Source organism: Balaenoptera acutorostrata, chromosome 11, assembly GCF_949987535.1.
Source record: "Balaenoptera acutorostrata chromosome 11, mBalAcu1.1, whole genome shotgun sequence".
NCBI classification, from domain to species: domain Eukaryota; kingdom Metazoa; phylum Chordata; class Mammalia; order Artiodactyla; family Balaenopteridae; genus Balaenoptera; species Balaenoptera acutorostrata.
Window position 1 is genome coordinate 75337725 of NC_080074.1, and position 22729 is coordinate 75360453.

The 22729-nt window shown below is 39.1% G+C and overlaps 1 protein-coding gene across 16 annotated transcripts in view; it reads left to right on the forward strand.

Moving 5' to 3' along the window:
- Positions 1 to 1873: 1873 nt before the first annotated feature.
- Positions 1874 to 22729, forward strand: part of KIF21A (kinesin family member 21A) — a 175303-nt gene continuing 154447 nt past the window's right edge. For 14 of the 16 annotated variants that reach the window (XM_057557001.1, XM_057557005.1, XM_057557009.1 and 11 more), the window contains exon 1: positions 1875 to 2111. In XM_057557001.1, coding sequence (XP_057412984.1) covers positions 2068 to 2111 — 44 coding nt within the window. In that variant the 5' untranslated portion in view covers positions 1875 to 2067. Of the gene's footprint in view, positions 2112 to 22729 lie in introns of all 16 variants that reach the window. The other 2 variants (XM_057556999.1, XM_057557000.1) reach the window with 1 other exon arrangement.

A 22729-nucleotide genomic window follows, 5' to 3' on the forward strand; every position in this document is an offset into this window, starting at 1 on the left:
AAGGAATTTTCACATAAAAAAGTCTGACTTTTCTCTATTTCTTGAGAAGTAACAAACATACAAGCAAACAAAAAGCTTGGCGGCATTGGGTCTGCATTCCAGCTGGCCAGAGCCAAGGAGGGCCACTGCCTTTGCAAGAAGCCTATGTTCTCTATTTTATCACAGCCCTCACTCTGCCTGCTCCACTCAAATTCCCTGCCTGGCTCCTGGTGGCATTTGTGTTTCTGACAGCTCCTACTGAAACATGTATATACTAGTACTATTCTAAATGAGAATTTTTTTTTAATTTAATAAGTTCTTAAATTATACATACTTCTCTTTAGTTTTCTTGCTAAGTTTGCTTGGCTTTACTTGCCTTCCTTGTAGCTTTTATCAATTCGAGAACCAAGGTGGCCAGTCCAGATCCACCCAGATGTGGGACTGCCAGAGAAGGAGGAAATGGTGTTTTGATTTGCTGACAGACAAATACTGAGGAAGAGGAGGTTCTCCAGAGGGCAGGAGAGCTTTGCCACCAATTTGATCTGCAGAAGGTATTCACCATCTCTGCCCTCTTTACCTCCTAGTTATGTCTGTTAAGACTCAGGAGTCTTGAGGTTAAGGGATGGAATAAATTTAAAACTTCTATAATTATATATCACATAGGCCTTCACTTAAAGTCATTAAACACTTCTTGTTTGTCCCAATCTGTGCTGCTGTCTCTGACCCATGCTGCTGTATCTCTGCTGATAAGGATGATTACGTGTGCCATTTTAGACTGTAGGTACTTGGGACAGTGTCTTTATTTGGATGGTGCCATTTAATGTATTATACTATTTTGTAGGAACCCGCATGTTAAGTTAGAGAAATGTATGGGGCAGCCCACAGAAGATACTCTGTGGCAAAGCTAATAAAGGCTGTTTCCACAGAGCTATCTAAAGGAATGGGGAAGCACAATAGCCACAAGCAGAAACCACAATGGGTCAATGTTGATAGAATCCCTGGATTGGGAGGTGCTTTTTGAAGGCCAGAAGGGAAAGAAAGTCCGTTGAGAAGGATTTACTACACAGCAGGTCTTGGTGGATATTCAGTTCTGGGAACTCTTGGCAGTACCAGGGTGCAGTTCATTTACCAGTGTACAAATGGTTTAACAGAAGGGCATTCAAGGGTCCATCATTTCCATAGCCCACACGGGCTGGTAAATGGGCGATGGACTGCAGAACCCAGCTGCCCAGAGGCAGTGGCCAAATTCGGGAGCCGGTTTAGTATGAATGACTGACTCCTGGGAAGGAGAACGTTCATAGGGGGCTGGGGATAGGGGTCAGAGTCCAAGCTGGAGAGAGGACAATAAGCTAAGGGTGGAAACAAAGGCGAACCAGAGCGGCAGCTGGCAGATTGCTGGCGCTGCGCTGGGGAATCAAGCTTTGCTTTTAGAAAAGAGGCAGGCTGCAGCAGGGCGGGCTCTAGCCGCGGCATTCTCACAGAAGAGCCTGCAGGGGCGCAGGGCTCGTCGCCCTGGGGCATGGGCAGCTCGCGGCCGGCATCCCTCCCCCGCGCGCCTCCGGGCCAGTAGTGCCTGGCAGTGCCCGCCGAGGGCAGGGCGGGGCGCAGGCTGGGCAGCGCTAGGTGGGGCCGGCAGCGAGGCCGCCGTTGACGCAGTGCGGGGCCAGCAGCCCGGAGAGCCCGGGCGGGTGTAGCGCGTTCAGCCCGTCCGCCCGCAGGCCGCGTCCCCATCAGAGGGGGCAGGGCGCACTCTCCCGTCCAGCAGGAGGCCCCTGAGCGGCCTGCTGGCTCCGCCGCCGCCGCGCTAGCCATTCAGCGCGCTGCGTCTCCGCCCCAGTGCTGGGGGCTGAGCTGGGGAGAAGGGGCGGGCACCCGCGAGCGGTGAATCACCTCCTCCTCCTTCTGCCTCAGCGCCGCCGCCGCCGCCGCCACCTTTCCATTCAGTCGCCCAACATGGCTGGAGCGCGGCGGAGGTGAGCCGTCCGCCCCCTGCAGCTCCAGCCTCCTGCGCGCGACCGCTGCGGCTCCGGCGGCGCCTCAGTTCTGCGGTGCAGAGGCCCAGGGGCCCGGCTGTCGCTTGCCGCCGGCATGTGGGGCTCCCCGGACGAGAGCTCTGTGCGGGTGGCTGTCAGGTGAGGACGGACGCGGCGGCGGGCGGGCTGCGGGCGCGGCGAGGATCTGCTCTAGCCCGGGGCACCGGCCGCCGCGCTGCGGAGACCTGAGAGGTGGCCCGGCGGGGGCCCGGCGGCTCTGGAAACCGAGGCGGCGGGTCTCCGCCGGCCTGGCGCGCGCGGCCGAGTGCTGGCTGGGAAGCCTCTCGCCTCGGGCCCCGGGAGTTTGCAGGTGACGGGCGGCTGCGCGGCGCCTGGTCCCGGGGGCGCCTGACTCCTCTAGGCGGAGAAGCCGTCGCCGCCCGTCCCCGCCGGGTCGCGCCCCCGAGGAACAGTTGCCTCAGGTTCGGCCGCCTCGGGCGATCGCCTGTCTGGCTTTGCCCGGAGGAGCTGCCGCTCTCCTGGGCTGTGGTGCTCTTATATTTGTAGCGTGACTGTCTTTACGTGTACCTGCAACTCCGGCCTTCGGAGACAGGAGACAAAGCCTTACAACGGTGGGGGGGGGTCTAGATTTCTGTGCAAATGGACGTCTCGTTAAGCACCGGCGGGGACTAGCTAGCACCAGCGTGTGGGTATTGAAGACATTTCTGGCGTTGGAAGGGATATTATATTTAAGGGAAAATTCCCTGGTGCTAGGTCTGTAGAAGGAAGAAAACTCCTCAGCAAGTGTAAGGGTTAAATGGGTGACTGGGTGAAAAAGAAACATACTGAGGTTCAGCAGGATGGTTACAATGTAAAATTACATATGCCTGGGTGAGCGTTTTGAAATGCTAGATACATCAACATTGTAATTTGGTCAAGGACAGATACCCGAGTATTGAATGTAATTTGGATTGTTGATACATATCAAGAAGCAGAGCTCTGACAGTTGCTCATGGAAAATTGCAACATCATCGCTGAAATATTAATGAAGCATTCATGGTAGAGTAAGTGGCGTTGCTTTTATAGCTCTTACAGTCTGTGAATTAATTTCTCTTTATGTATACATTAAAGATTTATAAAAATAATCTGTCCTCTGAGAAATTATTTTAAAAAATTTTCTACCCTTGTAGTCTTTCTGAAAAGTTATTCTTAAAATCCTATCATGTCAGTATTTCTATAGCTATTTTAGTGACAAATCTTGGTTAGGTATAGAAATGGTAGTTTTATATATACTTTGTCTCTTTAATCATCTAAAGAATAAAATGAATTTTAAAGATTATTTTTTCATTCCCTTTACAGACCAGGGGATGACCACCCATGGAGGTGACTGTTTTATGACTGTTTAGAACCACCTGTTATAAAGCTTTTGAAGTTTTAATTTGGCCTTCTTGGTTATTCTAGGGCTACTTATCCAATTGCTGGATTAGTTTGTTTCTCCTGTTTACTGCTACTACCTCTCTTTTGGCCTTTTAATGCTTATTAGTGACTGTACCTGGCAGATGAAGGGGAGAGAAAAAGAGGAAACCCAGTAAGATGCAGTTTTGTTAATTAGCAGGTCTGGTCAAGGAGGGTAAAGAAGGAGCATAAAATAGTAATGAAAACAAAAAAAAAAAAAGAAAATTGGCTGTCAGAGAAACTGTTGTTAGAGAGTTAATATTTTTTTAATCTGTGAATTCTCTAGAATATCACAGGGCAGTTTATTGACCATGCTTTTAAAACTGACGCTGCTTGCAGTGGAGGTGAACAGAGTCATGAATCACCCTAAAGTGATGTTGACAGATAAATAACTTATACTTGGTTTTGGTATGCATGTTAGCACTTTTTTAAGGGAATATGTGTGGGTCTGTTTGTTGGGGAAAGGCTTTATAAAAACACGTTGTAAAGTAAGCCACATTGTGAGGATCTTTTTTTTTTTTTCCATTAAATACATTGTCTGAATAGATTGACTCTCTAAACTTACTTTGTATAGGATAAAAATAGCTTATATAGCACTTTGGCATTTATAAAGTGTATGGACATATGTTTTCATTTAAAACAAATATTTATTGAACATAAAATCCCGTCTCTTTTGTCCTAATTTCTGAGCTAAAAATAGCAATAATGATTGGACACATAGTATGTGCCAGGGTCAGTGCTGTGTGTTAAGATGTTTTACATCCTGTAAAATTGCATTTATTCATCATAACAATCTTTGACTTAGGTCCTGTTATTATTATGGCCATTTTATAGGTGAGACACAGAAAGATTTGGTAACCTTCCCCAAGTTAAACTGGTAGCAAGTGGCAGAAACAGAGTTCTAACCCAGACAGCTTGACTCTAGAGCTCACGTTCTTAACCATTAAATCTACATAGGTAAGAGGCAAGAACATGCTTCGCAAAACTTTACTTAGCTTAAGGTCACTTGCCTCTTCCTGGTTCTGAACTAGTTTAATTACAAATGAATGACTTTGACAGGATATTCATACCTCGATATTCCTAGAAAAGGTAGAGCTCAGAAAGGGGGAACCTGAACTTACCTAAACTATTTCCTCCGATATTTTAATCTTTCCAGTGACCTCCAGTCTTACCTTCCAGTTTGTGATAGACTTCATCAGCAGGATAAATAAATCAACACATAGACACAAATGATCAGGGCACTTGACTTACTTTTCCCCTTCAATGAATAATGTAATAACAAATAATAAAGAGTTGACTCTACTTATGTAAATGCACAGTGTCCTAGAGGTTCTTGTGCTTAATTAGATATGGAGACTTATCAGTATGTTAAAGCTGATGACTCTATTTTAGGTTTCTCAAAATAAGAGCATGGGTCATATAAAGCTTTGGGGAAAAGAAGTTAAACAGAAAGTTTTTCATTTAGGAAGAACATTTTAAATTCAGTTTCTGAAAATGCCTTTTGGCAGAGTATATCTGAGGTGTTCTGTAGGGTATCTTTCATTGTGGTAGGTATGGATTCAGATCACCCTCCCTCTCCCGCTATCCAACCCCATGTGGCTATCGAGCACTTGAATTATGATTAATGCTGTAATTGAACCAAACCTAGTTCCACTCTCCCAGTGCACAGCAAAGCCAATTTACTGACACCAGGTTGTGGTGAAGTAAAGCACAGCTTATTGCAAGGCGTACCCACTGTGGGGCCAAGCAAGGAGAATGGGCAGCTCATGCTCAAAAGACCCAAAGTCCCTGATGGCTTTCAGGGAAGGGTGTTTAAAGGCAAGGTGAGGGAGAGGGTCTCAGGGTGTATGATCAGTTGTGGATATCTTTCTGATTGGTTGGTGGTGAGGTAACAGGGTGGTATTTCAGGAGTTAACATCATCAACCTTCTGGTTCCAACTGGCCTGGGGTCTACCTGCTTGTGGTCAGCATGCAGTTAACTTCCTCCACCTGGTGGGGGCTTTAGTATCTGTAAAACCACTCAGGGATATGGCTCAGAATATTATCTATAGCCCTTGAGGAACTAAGGGCCCTTGACTTTGTTTTAATAAAAATAAAACTATTATTATTTTGTCTTGCTTGACTGTTTTCCTTTGTGTCTGCATAACTCTGATTAAATATGCTCTTTGGAACTTGGGGAAGGCCTAGGAGGCTAAAGCTTTTCTACAAACAAGAGGCCAGGGACATGGGGAGGGGTGTCTGTCCCCGGGAAGACCCTGCAGGGTCCTGCTTGGTTTCAACACAACTGAGAAACTAAATTTTAATTTTTATTTAATTTTAATTAAATTTAAAAGCTGTCCATTTAGTTTTTGGAAAACTTCTAGGTGTGCTTGGAACAATGTGGCTATGTGGACCTATTTTTTATCTGTAAAGTTTATGAAATGTAAATACTTATAAAGTATTTCTGATGAAAATTTAGCCTCCTAACTGACATGTATTGCCTGTGTAATATATAAATATTCATAAATCATATATATATATGATTTTAAAAACAGTATGAAAAATATATCAATCTTTATATTACATGTTAAAATGATAGTGTTTTGATATGTTGAGTTAAATAAAATATTAAAATTAATTTCATCTATCTCTTTTTCCTTTTTTAAAATGTGGCTACCAGAAATTTTAAAATTAAATATAATGTTGCTACCATTATATTTTTATTGGATAGTGCTGCTCTATAGTTTAAAAAAATGTGAGGAAGAAGTATAGAATAAAAATGTTCATAGCCACCACATCATAGATCTGGTATTTTCTGTAGATCAAGAAAATACCAAAATATTGGGTGTCTGTTTTTAGAGTGGTTATATATACACATACGCACATATCTATGCACGTATGTACATGTAAGATTTGATTTAACAGCAACATTTTTTCCCTCTGGGTGCATAGGTGTAGAAAGTTATCGATAGTAGACTGATGATAGCTGACTTCCTAGAAAATGTAGTAAGTTCATAAATGTCACCTACAAAAGTGAGCAATTTTTAGTGTATATTCTATTTTTATTATCTAAGTAGTATACTGAATTGAACCATTCAGTTAACTTAAAATAGTAAACTCAAACATTTTGAATTCTAAATCTAAGACTTTATGAAATGATGTGGTGAAGGAAAGTACAGTGTTTGTTGCAAGGCGCCTACCGTGGGGCCAAGCGAGGGGAATGGGCAGCTCACACTTTCCCTTTTTCCCACTATGTCTGAATGCTGATGTAACATTTGAAACATTTTCCCCAAGAATTTTAGCTTGCAAAATATGTCAAGAGCTGAAAGAAAATGGAGATACAGAAAGGACCATTGTGTTTTCATGTCATTGTCTATACGTGGTTGTGAGCTACAATTTTTTTCTTGGCTTTGGCAGAGAACAGGACATATCCTTGACAGTGAGTTTGGATTAGTGTGTAATGTTGTCTAATTTGCTGTGTTTTTACCTTACTACAGCACTTTTGAGAAGTGGCATTGCTCAGCTAGCTTAAGTGCTGACTGGATAGTCAAAAGCTCTGTTTTGGGTCTGCCACTGGCGCACTGATTTGCAATGTGACCTCCCTGAACTTTTCTTTTCCCTCATGCTGAGATGGCAGTGTAAAGGTAAGGGTTATAAGAACCTTTCCGTATGCAGTCTGTTAAATATGTGACTTTTTTGTTGTTAGCCAAACTGTTGGTACTAACGGTGCCTCTATATTGACAGGAAGGACCTATTTTAACATTTCAAACTTGACTTTCCCACAATATGTTTATCGTGGGTACTGTTGTTACTTAAGAGGAAACATTTAGACTTTTGTGGTCTCTTTGTCCAATTCTGGCTGTAATACAAATATGCAGTATTTTATTTAATCTACATTAAAACACTATGAGGTAGGCTGGATAGATACTATCCCTCTTATACAGATGAAAGAGTGAGTCTCAAAGATACTAGGTGACCTGTTCAAGGTTTCTCAGCCACTAAATACCAGAATTGGAACTCAAACTCAGGCTTCTGGTACCTGTTTCTCTGTTCTTAAAAATATTTCCAAATGTTTTCAAAATATTGGGTTGGCCAAACAGTTCATTTGGGTTTTTCCATAAGATGTTATGGGAAAACCCTAGCAAACTGTTTGGCCAACCCAATATTTCACATACTAGTTTCAATGTAATAAGGATCTTTCAAGCTGAAACACGAATATACACATGAGGTAAATTATTTGAAACAATTTAATGTTTAGAGAATGTAGAGGCAGATGAGCAAGTCTTTTAGAAATGTTTCATGGAAACAGGTGGTTATCTGCTGTTGGTCATTTGTTTATTCCTTTCTTCATGCATCAGACATTTATCATGTGCCTACTATGTGCTGGACACTTTCCTACCTCTGAGGGTACATGACATACATGACAGACATGGTCCCTGCTTTCATGGAGCTTAGACCTAGCAGTGTGAGGCTCTTTTTAAATGCACAAACTATGTAGGACCTAACACAAAACATATCAACAGCACAAACTAGAAATTAAAGACAATTGTTGCAGTTTAGTTTTTATTTATCTCTTATTTTTTTAATAGCATTTTTTTAGTTCATATATTCCTCCAGAACAGTGATTTAAAAAACAAAAAATATGCCCTATATCCAAGCATATTTCATACAAAAATTGAACTCCAAAGCCTGTGCATTAGAAGGATATTATTTCTATCTTTGTATGTATGATATAACATGTATGCCCTACTTGTATGTCTTTGTATTTGGATCATAACGTAAGGGAAATGAAAGAGAGGAGACTAAAGAGCTTGTAGATGATGTGAGCTGAAAGTCAATGAAGTTATTTATTTAAATATGAATTGATACTTTTTCTTCAGATAAGGTTTATTAAATTTATAGTGTGGTAGATCTGATTGTCATTTGGAACTCCACAGAAGTTCAGATTTCATGTCTATTTATTACTACCTCTTGAGCTCTTACCTGCTAATTAGTTAATATTTTGGTGCATAATTATGGGGTAGTAAATGATGCACTAGAAATTCCAGGTTGGTGAAACCATGAAAGCAGAAATTATCTTGGTAGTTAATTTCATAATCTGCCCAATCTTCCAGTTCTCATCCATTTCTCCTCAAAGAAGTGAACTTGGAATATCCCTTATTATGGATGTTTTCCCGCAAGACATGTTACAGCTTCCCTGTGTGACCCTGACTTATAAATGGTTATTTTCTGTCAACATTAGACATTACTTTTATCTAAGTTTCAGATTAGGAAGGAAAATACATCAATAAAAATGCATGCTAGATGACATAATTTGTATTCAGTGTATCATTAGAATAATTTTATTAAAAATAAAATGGATGTTTTTTAGTTTCAATACTTCTCTCTGGAGAGCGGATTTCTGAATTCTGTCTTTGAACTTGGTTTCCCAGTGGATTAACTATTTAATCTTCTCAGGGTGTTAAAATAGTTTTCTTGTGGCTCCGGCTTTATTTGAAGCAAATGACAGACAAGCCAAAGGGGACCATTTTGATGACATCCTACAATTATAAGATATTTCTTAATGTTTAAGAATTATATTTGAGGTTCCTTTGTTCTTAGTTTTTCTGAAACTATTAGACATTTATATATTGAACATAACTTTTAGTACCTCTATAATTATTGGATTTAAAAGGGATTTTAAAACTGAAAGGGACCTTGAAGGGACTAGCTTGTTGAGGCCCCTTCTTTAAGATGATTGAGGTAATAGAGACACTGAGCAGTTGAGGGAATTGCTTGAAGTTCCACAACTAGCAGCTCAAGTCTTCCATTGACTGTTGCTGTGGATTTTCTAGGACTTCATGTTTTGCTGGCAGACATCTCAGACATAGGATAAATTTATATTTTATGAACTACAGTTTTAATCCCTTAAGTGCTCCCTTTAAAAGTTTAATTTGAGGGCTTCCCTGGTGGCGCAGTGGTTGAGAATCTGCCTGCTAATGCAGGGGACACGGGTTCGAGCCCTGGTCTGGGAAGATCCCACATGCCACGGAGCAGCTGGGCCCGTGAGCCACAACTACTGAGCCTGCGCGTCTGGAGCCTGTGCCCCGCAACAGGAGGGGCCGCGATAGTGAGAGGCCTGCGCACCGCGATGAAGAGCGGTCCCTGCACCGCGATGAAGAGTGGCCCCCACTTGCCGTAACTAGAGAAAGCCCTCGCACGAACCGAAGACCCAACAGAGCCAAAAATAAAAGAAATAAAAAAAAAAAAAAAAAAAAAAAAAAAAAAAAAAAAGTTTAATTTGACATTTCAGTGAGTGCTCCCAATCTCAGTGCCCATTATTTTGGCTTTGTGATTGCTTCAATTCTAGAAACTAGACCAGTGATTCTAAAAAGAACCTCTTAAGAGGTAGAGAGAGAGGGATCCCTGGAGTAGAAATCCAGGTCTATATTTTGAGGTTCCTATTATATTAAAATGTGAAGAAATGCCAGAACTAGGTTATAAAAATAATATAGACTATTTTCAACATATACATATAACACATTAATGCTTTAACAACCACCATGGAAATACAATGTCTGTGTAGCTTAATTTGGAAATAGTATTAATCATGTAAATAGGAGGATTTTGTGAATGCTAGCCCTGGGACATGTGGCCTTCTCCCTCTCCCCTCACCTTGGTTCTTAAAACTTTTTTTTTTTCCTACCCCAACAGATTTGAGGGTTATAGCACATTCCAGTAATAATGGCAGCCTCACTATGGAGGGATGGCTGGAGGGTGGGGAAGGGTAGAGGTAGGGTATGGTCAGTGTGGTATATTTATTGGGATCTGGAAATGGAGCTGGAGGTAGAAATCTGAGTGGTTTAAAAAAAAAAAAACATTTTTGAGTATTACTTCACTAGAAAGGTGGTTCTTAAACTTTTATATAACGTCTCAGTCCCTCCTATCCTTATTTTAGAAGGAAGTAAAGGATACAACACATTTTGGCCATACTGGAGGCCTGTCATCCAAAAAATATCCTAAATCCTACCTCTACTTGAAGCTTTTCTAGACTTCATGCAGGGAAATTTCTGCCTTTTGGGGCCACAGACCTTCTGTATGTGATTCTCTCTCTCTCAAATTCCAGTGGGAGAGGTATACATAATATTATGATTTTCACTGTTCAGCTTGAAATGTCCCTCAAACTGAGAGAATATTTGACTTTTTTTTAAAAGAAGGTGATAATATACTGACAGCACTATTACAATAGAACATTTGAAGGACATTGGGGTTATTGAATTGAAACAAGCTGATATCTACATGTCCAGATTTGGAATGAAGGTCATTCAGAATTTAACCCCAGTCTAACTTACTTGGGTACTATTTAGAGCAAGGAAACCAAGAAATTTTTCAAACTTGGTTTTAGAGAGGTGGGCATCATGAACCCACCCAGGGGCTAAATCAAGGACAGCTTAAAGTTTATTCCCTACTCTTTGGATCTCTTAGTATGTAGTAAAATTTTAGTTTTCGAGATTGGATTTGACCTTATTCTCAATTTGGGGGAGCTTGTTTATCACTTAGGCATGACAATATCAGTTCTTCTGAGCAGGATGAATGAATTATATTTTTTCAGAATAGACATTCACATTATTTGACACAGCTACATAGAATAAATAAGAGACTTTTTCTTTCAGCAAATAGGAATAAGAAACCCTGGAGAGGGTCAAGTTGTAGTTAATTAGTATGATGTGGTATGTTGATCACATGGTGTACTAATGAGGCACCTCTACCCTCAGTTGTATGCCTTATAATGTTAATTTACTTTTTTAGATCAAAATTCATTCATTTATTACATAATTATTGAATGTCTATTGTGTACTGGAATCACATAAGTTGGAGGCATTAAAGCAATTGGAAACGATGTGATAGAACAAACATTGGATGATTAGAAAACTGTTTTGGTCTTACCAATGATAAACTTGGCTTTGTATATAGTTATCCACCTACCTCAGTGGACTCGGGAAAAGAACAACAGAGACAATCGTGGGAAAGCATATGGAAAATGGTTTTTACACAAACACAGGCAGTAATACTATTAGAGATGAGTTTGATATATAACCAATGAGGAATATATTGGTTATATTCCAAACTCTAGCAATTAGATTAGTCATTCTCTAATATGTAAGCCATAACTTGAATTTGCAAGGTACTTTATAGGTGTTATGTCTGTTCTCTTGCTTTTTGAGCGCCTATTACTTACACCACTATGAATGTAACAAAAAATGCATATAAATACTTCCAAAAACCTTACTTTACCCAGTCTCCTAGTTTTCATTTTGTTTTCAACGTGTAAATCACATACTATCCTTCTCTATCTTACCAAATTCCTTTTTATATAGTTTAGTAAAATCCACCATTTTTATTCTTTCCTTTCTCTTCTCACACAAGACTTTCAGTTGGTATGGTTTTTAGTGTTTGTAAAGTTACTACTATATACTTTGTGAGATTAACAATAATATTGTTATATTTTCCATTAGTTGCTTAACCTGATGTAAGACAATGATGACTAAATTGGTTAATAATAGTGTGAATTTTCCTTCTGAATTGGCTTGCACCAGATTTTTGAAAATGTTGCTAATGCTTTCCTTGCTGCGTCTCATCAACCTTGGCAACAATACACTAAACCAAGTTGTGGATTAAAGAGCATTGTAAGGAGGAAACTGAGTAAAAAGACTAGAAGTAATAAAAACACAGAATTTAAAAAATTTATTTACATTTTCTATAAAATTTTTTTCTGGCACCTAGAGCTGATGGGCAATGTTCCTGCAGAGTTCATTGATAGATGTATGTGAAAACTTAGCTGAAAGCATTTTAAAAGAAGGCTGATACTTAGAAGCAGAAAATAGATCTTGCAAGCATAGTCTGTCTCCAAAATCAGCTTTTAATTTCATAAGTTATTTTTATTTGATTTTTTTTCTGTTATTGAAATAATGTAATCAAATTAGAAGAAGTATCTGGGAAAAGATGAGAAAAGCAATCAATCATTGTTTACCACCATGATATAATTACTACTAGCATTTTGTATATTTATTTTTAATCTTTTCATATGTGTACTTACATTTTTTTTAAATTGCTGCAATGTGTATACACTTTTATAGCCTGATATTTACCACTTTATAAAGGATAAGAATTTTTCCATGTTTTTATATTAAAGAGGGCATTTTGAGTTAACATGCTAAATATTACACATCATCTGCCTTATTTCATTAATTCAATTCAGTTTCTATTAAATTCCATATATCAAACAGTAATTTAATTGTCAAGCCTTTACTGTCTAATAAGGATGTTAATTTCATTTTCTAAGAGTTGTGCAGTGTCTTATGTTTCTTGGTAACACTTTCATTTCCACTGATGAGCACAAAGTCTACAAATGACTATTTCTTGGAATTGAAGAGGGAGGGTAGTGCTTCTTACCCAGAATATATGATTAAATGTTATGGTACTGAGGATGCTTTTCAGAAAAGATGTATTGATAATAAAATTTTTAATTTTTCAGCTATATCTATAGCAACATAAATAATGTATTAGTATAATACACTTTCACTCAACACATTAGTCTAAGCCACTGATGGTAAAGTAAATCAAACACAGATCTATAACCATGAAACTTGAACTTGAAAATCAGTGCATATCTAAAGTGTTTTAATTTGCTTGTGTTCACCTAATTCAACACAAAACAATTTTGTTTGAGCAGCCTGTTGGTAATGTAGTCTGCATCTGTCCTGCCGTAAAATGGAAGTTGTCCACTGCTGATAAAACATGAGATTACAGATTTCATTCCTAGTTATTTGGCCTGCCACTTAAGGTTAATTCAGATGTGACATCTGTGACATTTTCAAGTCTCAATTTACAAAATGATACTTTTGAATTTTAGTTTTCCAACTTGGCATTAGATTGGCAACATTCCATCTGTCCTTAATTATATTCTTACCTATTTTGTTACATAAGTGTAATTGGACTGTTAACTTTGTAGCAGATTCAGTTCCTGTCTTTGAGTATAGGGTTTCCTTAGTTTTCTTTGGTTCTTAATTTTGTACTAACTTAGTATAACTCGTCATAATTTTATTTACCTTTGCATGTGTTCTGTGACTACAGCTTTCAACATAGAGTAACTCAAAGACTGTTGATGATTTTGCAGTTTTAAATTTGAGCACGTTTTGACATCGTTTTTGTGGTTTCATTTTATATGTTTCAATATTAGGAGTCTACCTTGTTCTATTTAAAAATAGGTGTAAAGAAATTGTGTTAATGTGTGCTGTGTATACTGATGATCTGTAAGTCCAGTTGATTTCAGTGTGATGGTAATAAGGCCAAGATTATTAATTTGATCCTTGGATGAGCTTGTTAGCTTTGCTGCTTGTTTTTTCTTTTTTAATTTTTTGGCTGCTTTGGGTCTTTGTTGCTGCGCCTGGGCTTTCTCTAGTTGCGGTGAGTGGGGGCTACTCTTTGTTGCAGTGCGCAGGCTCCTCATTGCCATGGCTTCTCTTGTTGCGGAGCACAGGCTCTAGGCACGCGGGCTTCAGTAGTTGCAGCACGTGGGCTCAGTAGTTGTGGCGTACGGGCTTAGCTGCTCCGCGGCATGTGGGATCTTCCCGGACCAAGGCTCAAAGCCATGTCCCCTGCATTGGCAGGTGGATTCTTAACCACTGTGCCAGCAGGGAAGTCCCTTTGCTGCTTTTTAATGTAACCTTTAGAATTATAATAAATACTGCATCTCAGAAGCAGCAGCTGGATATTAGTGAGGATGACTCAGTACAAATTAGTTAATGCTGGTGAAAAATACTGCCAACCATGTTCCAGAATTTTCATCCCCTTCCTTAGATTATTATGACTGAAAATACTTTATATTCAATGTCTATAGGAACTCCAGGAAATATTGTTATATTCAAAGTCTACAGGGGCTCAATAAGAGAAAGTGACCTACCTCATATGTTTGTTGTGAGAATTAAATAAGATAATATATGTAAACCCTTATACTACTGGTACTTACTAAATGTTTTGTAAAAAGTAGTAGTATTGTCATTTTAATTTCATTATTTTTCTCTCCTCAGTACCTTTGAGTTTCTTGGTCAGTTCCAAATAAAGCCACAAGTAAATCAGAGCAGTGTTATTTGCCCCACCTGCCCATTAGTTTGAAATTTGCTGCTCCAAACTTAAATGCCTATGCTTTTTGGGTCAGAGCTTTCCCTGTAACCTCCTATTTTATTTGTCCAGACTTGGCTTCTGTTTTGGTTTCCTGATTTATATTCCCTTTCTCATATCTTGAATCTAAATCCACTCAATCAAGTGAAATTATTGGAAGCCCCCTTTCTGTGGAGGGGAAACATCCCCTTTTTTTCCAACTGGAGTGTCCTTCAACTCATGTGGGCCACTCAGAATGGGAAGCCACCACCAGGTTGAATCTACTTTTGTACATGTGCTGGCACTGATCAAGCCTGAGTCACCCTGGACCTCACTTCACTTCCACGTCACCTAGGCCCCTGGCCAGGCTAGCTGTCCAACTTTCTTCCTTAACCCATGCCAGCCTGGAGGCCCCAGTATGTTTTGAGACCGATTTTACCTGAGATCAAGAAGCTGTGATTTTGGTAGGGGACTGACATGAAACACATACGCACACAGATACACACGACCCCCACCCCCCAAAAAAGATAAAATCCACTAGAAGTTGATAAATCTGGCCAATATAGTATAAAATATATTAATGTTAATAAACAAAATATTGAATAAATTGATATTTGTTTTTTAATCTCAGTTGATGGAAAAGATTCTCAACTTGTACCTATGATATTTTGGTCAAAAATGATATATTGGAATTATCAGAAAACTTTGAAGTTTTGAGACCTCATTTATGGCTCTCTTGATTGTCATTCTGAAATGTAAAATTTTGGTCACTCCTGAACTGTGCCTACCTTCACATTGATATGAAAATGTTCTCTTGGCTTCTGCTGTGGCCATATAACATATGTACAGTGATGGACTGGCACCTCAATTTGGGTAAAGCTGTCCATAGACGGTGTGTTGAGCTAGGCCAGACCACTTGTATGCACTCTGCAATTGCTCAGTATGGGACTGGCACATCTAGGTGAGTTGGCCATTGCTTTTTCTCATAGCAGCTTCACTGACAATGAGATGGGATAGGCAAGAAGAGTAATGTTGAAGAGATCAAGGGCACTGATTCTTGAAATCAAGTAGCCATTCTGGCTCCTGACAGCCCTGCATTCTAGATTAAAAGCATCATGGCTCCCAGTATCCAGTATCCATCAAGGAACTTCCAAAAACTGGTTCATCTCCTCTCTTTTTTCTGGGTTCACATTCTTTATTATCCCTTTACTCCATCCCTGCCTTATTTTATTTTCCCTTGCAGCATGGCTTATTGAAAAGAGCATAGACTTTAGAGTCACAAAGATTGGAGTTCAGAATTTTAGGACAGCCACTCAACCTTTATGACCCTTAGTTTTCTCCTGTGTAAAATGGAGTTAATACCTTCTTTATAGGGCTGTTAAAATTATATGAATGTTGTAAATGCATTGCATTTAGAAGTGCTTGGGAGATGTCAGATTCTTTTTTCCTTTTTTAGTTATTGTTCCTTCCTTCTTCTTACCACCTCTATCCCCCCCCCCTCTCTATATATATGTATGTAAATAATATATTTAAATCTCTTCCTCTTCTGGGTAAGACTTGTAGTGACTAACCACTATTTCTTGCTAATCACCTCGAGGTATGGATAATTCCTTTGGTGAGCTCTTGTTCTCCTTCTTAGTTTCTCTGTGAAGTGGAGAGCATAAGAATACTAATCTCATGTGATAGTTATGAGAATTAACTGGCATATTTATAAAGCACTCAGAATAATGCTTGGCATATATAGGCCTCAACAGATATCAACTGTAGTCATTCACTTGCAAAAATTTCTTTCTTTAGCAGGGATTCTTTCAAGTCTTTACTTGGGGACCCTTTTTACAATTTATTATGTCTCTCTCTAACGATGAAGAAAAGGGATAATGGGGGGTGGGAGAAATAGGGAGAGGTTGGTAAAAGGGCACAAACTTTGAGTTATAAGATGAATAAGTCCTGGGGCCCTAATGTATAACATGGTAATTAAAGTTGATAACGCTGTATTGTATAGTTGAAATTTGCTGGGAGAACTTAAGCGTTCTTACCAAAAAAAAAAAAAAAAAAAAAGGCAAATATGTGAGGTAATGAATGTGTAAATTGATGGGAGGAACCCTTTCACATGTTTATGTATATCAAAATCATAATGTAAACTTTAAATATCATAATTTTATTTGTCAATTATATCTCAATAAAGCTGTAAAAAAGGATGATAATAGTGCATTTATGTTAGATAATATATGACGTCATGTTACCAGCTGATGTTATTAGCATTGTATTTATATGGTAGAATGGATGTCTTGGTTTGTTGAATACATTGAGTTGTGAAAGTCAAGACTGAGATCATTATGCTTTCTTGACCAGGTTGAATAAAATATTTTCTTAGTCTTTGTCCTCTGTTGTAAGTAAGGAATTACATTCCTTTCTTGTTTATCTTTAAGGACATGGAAATACTTATTGATTTCCAACTGCTTACCTGGCAAGGTGAGCTGACCGACATGTTAATCCTTAAACTGCTGAAGTATATTGCTTGTTATATCATTAACCTGAGCACACTCTACGTATGCCAAGAGTTTTTACTAAGACCCCAAAAGTGACCAGAAATACACACATACTCACACCCTCACGTGTATGTATATATGCACACACCCTCATACATGTACATATACATACATGCTCACATACATGTATACACACATACATACACACTCATTGTATATATAAGCTGTAGGAGAACATCTTACTATTTCCACACCTGATGTGAGGTAATTGAAAGATTTGATTGAGGTGACAGAGTTCTTTTGCTAACTTAAGACATTTGATTAATTTTGGCATTCTTTTTTTAGTAGTTCATATTATGAGACATGTCATTTTGCAAATTTTTAGTTTAATTACTGAGATTAGAGAAGAATAAAATCAATTTGTGACTCTTTTTTTCCTTAGAACCTTATTCAATAATCAGGTCTTCCATTTTTATGCAATATTAGCTGCTGAAACCTTTGACTAGATGACTAGTTTTATTTGCATTGAAAAATAAGTTTCTGATACAGTATCAACAAACGAAGTCAGAAACACAAATGACCCTGAAAACAAGTTTCACTTTTTAAAACAAACCTGTTTAGAAAACAAACTTGATTGAACTGGTAAAATAAATGCCTTTTGTGGCCTTCACAAATTGGTTTACTGTGAAATGAAACACTCTGATAACAAATGAAGTTAAAAAATATGTGGTAGAAAGTTAAGTGAACTACTGAAGATGACTTAAGACAGCCTTAAAACTTAAGGCAAGCCCCACTTGCTGTCTTTGACAAGCAGAAAAATACTCCAAATATCAGTTATCAAAATAATAAATGCAGCAGTAGAGATAGGGTAATGTAACTGACGATGGATATTCTTCAAAATCATGTTAGATTCCCTACCCTTGCTTATATATTTGTTTTCTGTACATTCAAAGGACCATGCTCTCTATTTTATGTGAAAAAAGGATTCAATAACAGGAATTTCTGTTTCCAAAAGCAGTCATCTTTGTGCCTTTTTTTTGACTATCAAATATGTTTATTTGTACATTACATAATTTTCCTTTTATGATTGAATCTTTTAAGATGAACTTTCGTGATGAAAGTAATGCTTTTGGACTTTGAGTTCAGATCTCTTCTGTTCCACTGACTCACTTTTAGGTGGCAGTGATGTAAGAGTAACCCTGTGAAAAAATAACGCGATGCTTCTCTATGACTCAGGTTCATCTATGTGTAAAGTGGATTATACTTCTGCTATGTACATTACAGCCTCTTTGTAAAGTGTAGATAGTAAAAGTGTAAAAAGAAGGCTATTACTCCAAGCTCACTGTAAGCAGAACAGAAGTTACTTAAGTATATTTTGATATCTAAAATGGAGGAATAAAAGTGATTTGTGAGGATAATTAGTAGCTCCCATCCCTGACCATTCTAATTCAATTTGACCAAATACATTCAATGTATTTCAGTTTAGTCCAGTTAAAATTCATTAGTTATTGAACCCCACTAAAATTGTGCACTCAATTTTGCACACTAAAATTGTTCACTCAATAAAACCCCACTAAAATTGTGCACTCACTAAAAAGTGCACTCAAAACACTTTGTTAGGCACTGGGAAATGCAAGATGAATCAGATGTGGATTTTGCCCTTGACAAACTCAGTCCAGTTGGGAGAGTCTTGCATGTCATTACAAGATGGCTTTCCCATGAAACATGACAACAATTAAGTTTAAACACATTATGTTCAAGTTATTAGGGTAGTTTACCTCTATAGCCATTGTGACCACATTAGCATGCTTTCTAAAACAGAAAAATGACTCCTTATTTTCCAAAATAGTAATATAAACTCTTCTTAATAAATTTAAGTCGCATGACATCTGATCTTTCCCTTCTCCTAATCTTTAACATAGCCCTGTTCATCTATTTGCTTATTTCCCCTCTGTACTTATCCTTTCTAATCTTTCCTAATTTTCATGCTCATTCCATTAAAAAAATCCCTTTCCATAAATTTCATCCTATTTTCATAAGGTATTAATAGCAAAAATTTATTGACAACAGCTCATTCCCACATACAAAGACATGAATACATGCACATACATGCACATCTGTGCATACTCACATGTAAACACACATCCTTTTCCCATACAGTTAGTTAATAACTAATTCATTCAGAGTGGCTAGCTTGGATCTGAGTGAGGCAGGAAGCTTCTATGGAAAGTTTCCTAAAATATTCCATTTCTGAGAATAGTTTGAATAAAATTTAAAAATCCCTTTGTTAATTGCATATCTTTTTCTTGTGTGCATTACTTCATCAGTCCTAGTGTCCTGTGGGTAATAGGCTGTGTTTTTTTCAGGGGACTGATGATCTGTTTTATCTTTCAAGACCCAAAGACCCAAGCACTTTGAGCATTTAATATTGGTAGAGTTATAGTTTTCTAGATGTCCTTGACAGATATTATTCAGTCTTACTTCTGTTAGATGTACCTTTCATAGTTGCCAGCTCTTGTTATAAGGAAGTGGCAGAAACAGGTTCCTAAGAGAAGAATGGGCTTTGACATCAAGAGACTTGTTTGAACCTGACTCCTTTCCTAGTTTTTAACCTTGGGTGAATTGTTTAAGCTGCCTGAACCTCAGTTTCCTCATCTATAAAATGATACATACCTCATGGAATTATTCTTTTCTAAGGGTTCCTCTCCTGCCTAATTCTACTGTGTTTACATATGTAAGCCTAATGTACGATACATGATAGTTTGCTTTGTAAACAGGGGTTAGAGGTGCTGACCCTCCCCTCCACACAGTCAAAAATCCTTGTATAACTTTACAGTCATCCTTCTTTATCTGCAATTCTGCATCCATGGTTTCAACCAGCCTTGGATTGTGTAGTACAGTAGTACATGTTTATTTAAAAAAATCCACATATAAGTCAACAGGCGTAGTTAAAACCTGTGTTATTCAAGGGTCAAGTGTAGTTGTCTTTAGTATCTTGGGTTAGAAGTGTAGTTGTCTTTAGTATCTTGGGTTAGTTTCTCTTCTTCCTCAAATGGATTTTGAATTATTTAAGAGTAACGGTACTTTTATTTCTTCTTTGTCCTTCTCTGTGAAGTGCTTAACACATCAGTAGGCATGTCAGACTTGGTCCTCAACACCAGAGGAGAAAAATATAGTATACTCCTGATTATTATGGAGACTTTAGTCAGTCTGTCAAAAGTATTTGACAGCCATTGATGTTCCAGGAAGGGTGTTCTGGGTGTGGAGGATATATTGATAGATGTGAGCAAGACAAGTGTTTCTACTTTCAAGGAGTTAACATTGGGTGAGGATAGAGACAATAAACATAAAAAAAAAAAAATTCAGATGCTGATAAGTGCTGTGGAGACGATGAGACAATATGCTTGAGGCTAATTGGCCTTGGCTGGGAAGGAGACATTTGAGTTAGAATGTGAATATTGAAAAGTGAGCCATGAGAAGATCTGAGAGAAGAGCATTCTAAGCAAAAGCAAGTGCAGAAGCCATGAAAAATAAGCTGACATGTTAGTGGAATGGTAAGAAGCAGGATAGCCAGATACAGCAAATGAAAAAGAGGATGGAGATAATAACAGAGAGGTAGGCAGGAGCCAGATTGTTTAGGGCCTTGTAGTCTAGAATGGGAATTTTGGACTTAATTTTAGTCAGAAGGCTTTAGAGAGCTTTAGGTGGAGATATGACATGATATGATTTACCAGAAAGATAACTGGTTGCTATGTAGAAGATGGACTGTGCTATAAGAGTTAAAAATAGAGGTGGGAGACTGGTGAGAAAGTTGCTATTTTGTTCCGGGAGAGAGATGGAGGCAGCTTGGACTAAACAGTAGCATCACAGGTGGTGAACAGTAGATCTGAGGTATATTTTGGAGATAGAGCTGTTAGGACTTGCTGATAAAGGGTGTGAGGGAAAGAAGAATCAAGTAGATTCTTTAGATTGATGGTATAAGAAAGAGAGGAGATTTTTGTAGGAGTGAAGTCCTAGAGAAGGAGACTAGGGATGAGACTGAGAGAGAAAGTGGAGAGAATGGCCTTAGATAGAAGCAGTGACACTTCTAATTTAACAGAACCTCCCCCCCCCCACCCCAGAATTTGTGGGTATAGATGCAATATAGTTTGGATCTGGGAGCATGAAGATTAAGTAGTTTTCTTCTTCTTCCCCTTCTCTTTTCTCCTCCTCCTCCTCCTCCTCCTTCTCCTTCTTCTCCTTCTTCTTCTTCTTTTTCTTCTCCATCTTCTTCTTCCCCTTCTCTTTTCTCCTTCTCCTCCTCCTCCTCCTGCTCCTTCTCCTTCTCCTTCTTCTTCTTCTTTTTCTTCTCCTTCTCCTTCTTCTTCTTCTTCTTCTTCTTCTTCTTCTTCTTCTCCTTCTCCTTCTCCTTCTCCTTCTCCTCCTCCTCCTCCTTCTCCTCCTCCTTCTCCTCCTCCTCCTCCTCCTCCCCCTCCCCCTCCCCCTCCCCCTCCCCTCCCCTCCCCCTCCCCCTCCTCCCCCTCCCCTCCTCCCCCTCCTCCCCTCCTCTCCCTCCTCCCCCTCCTCCTCCTCCTTTCTTCTTCTTCTTCTTCTTCTCCTCCTCTCCTTCTCCTTCTCCTCCTCTTCCTCCTCCCCCCCTTCCCCCTTCCTCCTCCCCCTCCCCTCTCCCTCTTCTCCTTCCTTTTAACAAAAATGAGACTGGTTTTAAGTAGGCCAAAGAACTGTGAGATAATGTTGTTGGGTGTATAACCTAAGGGATTTGAAGTTGCCAAGAATGCTGATAGAAGTGGTGGTGAAGGGAATATTGTAGCCTGTGAGTGACATCAGTGGATGAGGCAGTGTGACTAGGGCAGCTTGTGGCAAGATATGATGACATGTGCTTCATGTCATGCTTCAAGAAGATGGGATCTTTGGAAGAGGAATGAGGAGAGATAGGTTGGAAACTGCACTAGGGAGCAAGAAGAAACCTCACTTCCAGGCAATGTCTTATACACATGTGGTGTGGAAGAAAAAATAGCCTTACTTGGGAGCACTTCAGTAAGAGCCATGTCCTCAGGGGATGAGAAGGTAAGGTTTTAGTTTGAGAGTATAGGTGAGTTTTCTAATCAAAATCAATGAACTATCAAACACTCATTATGTGGCAGAAGCAAATGTTCTAAACTCTAAAACACGATTAACTCACATGGGCCTCACAATAATCTTATAGGTACTATTATTAATCTCACTTTATGAATGAGGAAATTGAGAAGTTAAGCAATTTGCCTGCAGTCACACAGCTGTAAGTGACAGGGATGGCAAACTTGGTTTCAGCCAGTGTTCCAGGCTTAACCATTGGTCTCTACTGCTGCTGATGGAGCATGATTTCCAACACATAGTGTTTAGGAGGGAAGTGAGGGATAGATGGTGGGACCAAATTAGAGGCTATGCAGTGTAGTATCAAATGATCATTTTCATGTTGAAGGATGATTTGGGAAGCTTGGACTTATGATAGCTAGTTTGGTGAACAGGATTTTGATGAGCTTTTTCTATATTTTAGACCAAAGACTTGGGGCTGGTTTTGCTAACTGGAAGAAAGCGGGTAATGAAAATTTTGAGGTAGCTGGTGACACCACTGAGAGGAGGTAGAAGGGCAATTGATTATCTATATTCTGGTAGCAGTGGCCTGCCGTGTCATTGTCTTGTAGAGAGCTCATTTGACAGTCTTGGGTGAACATA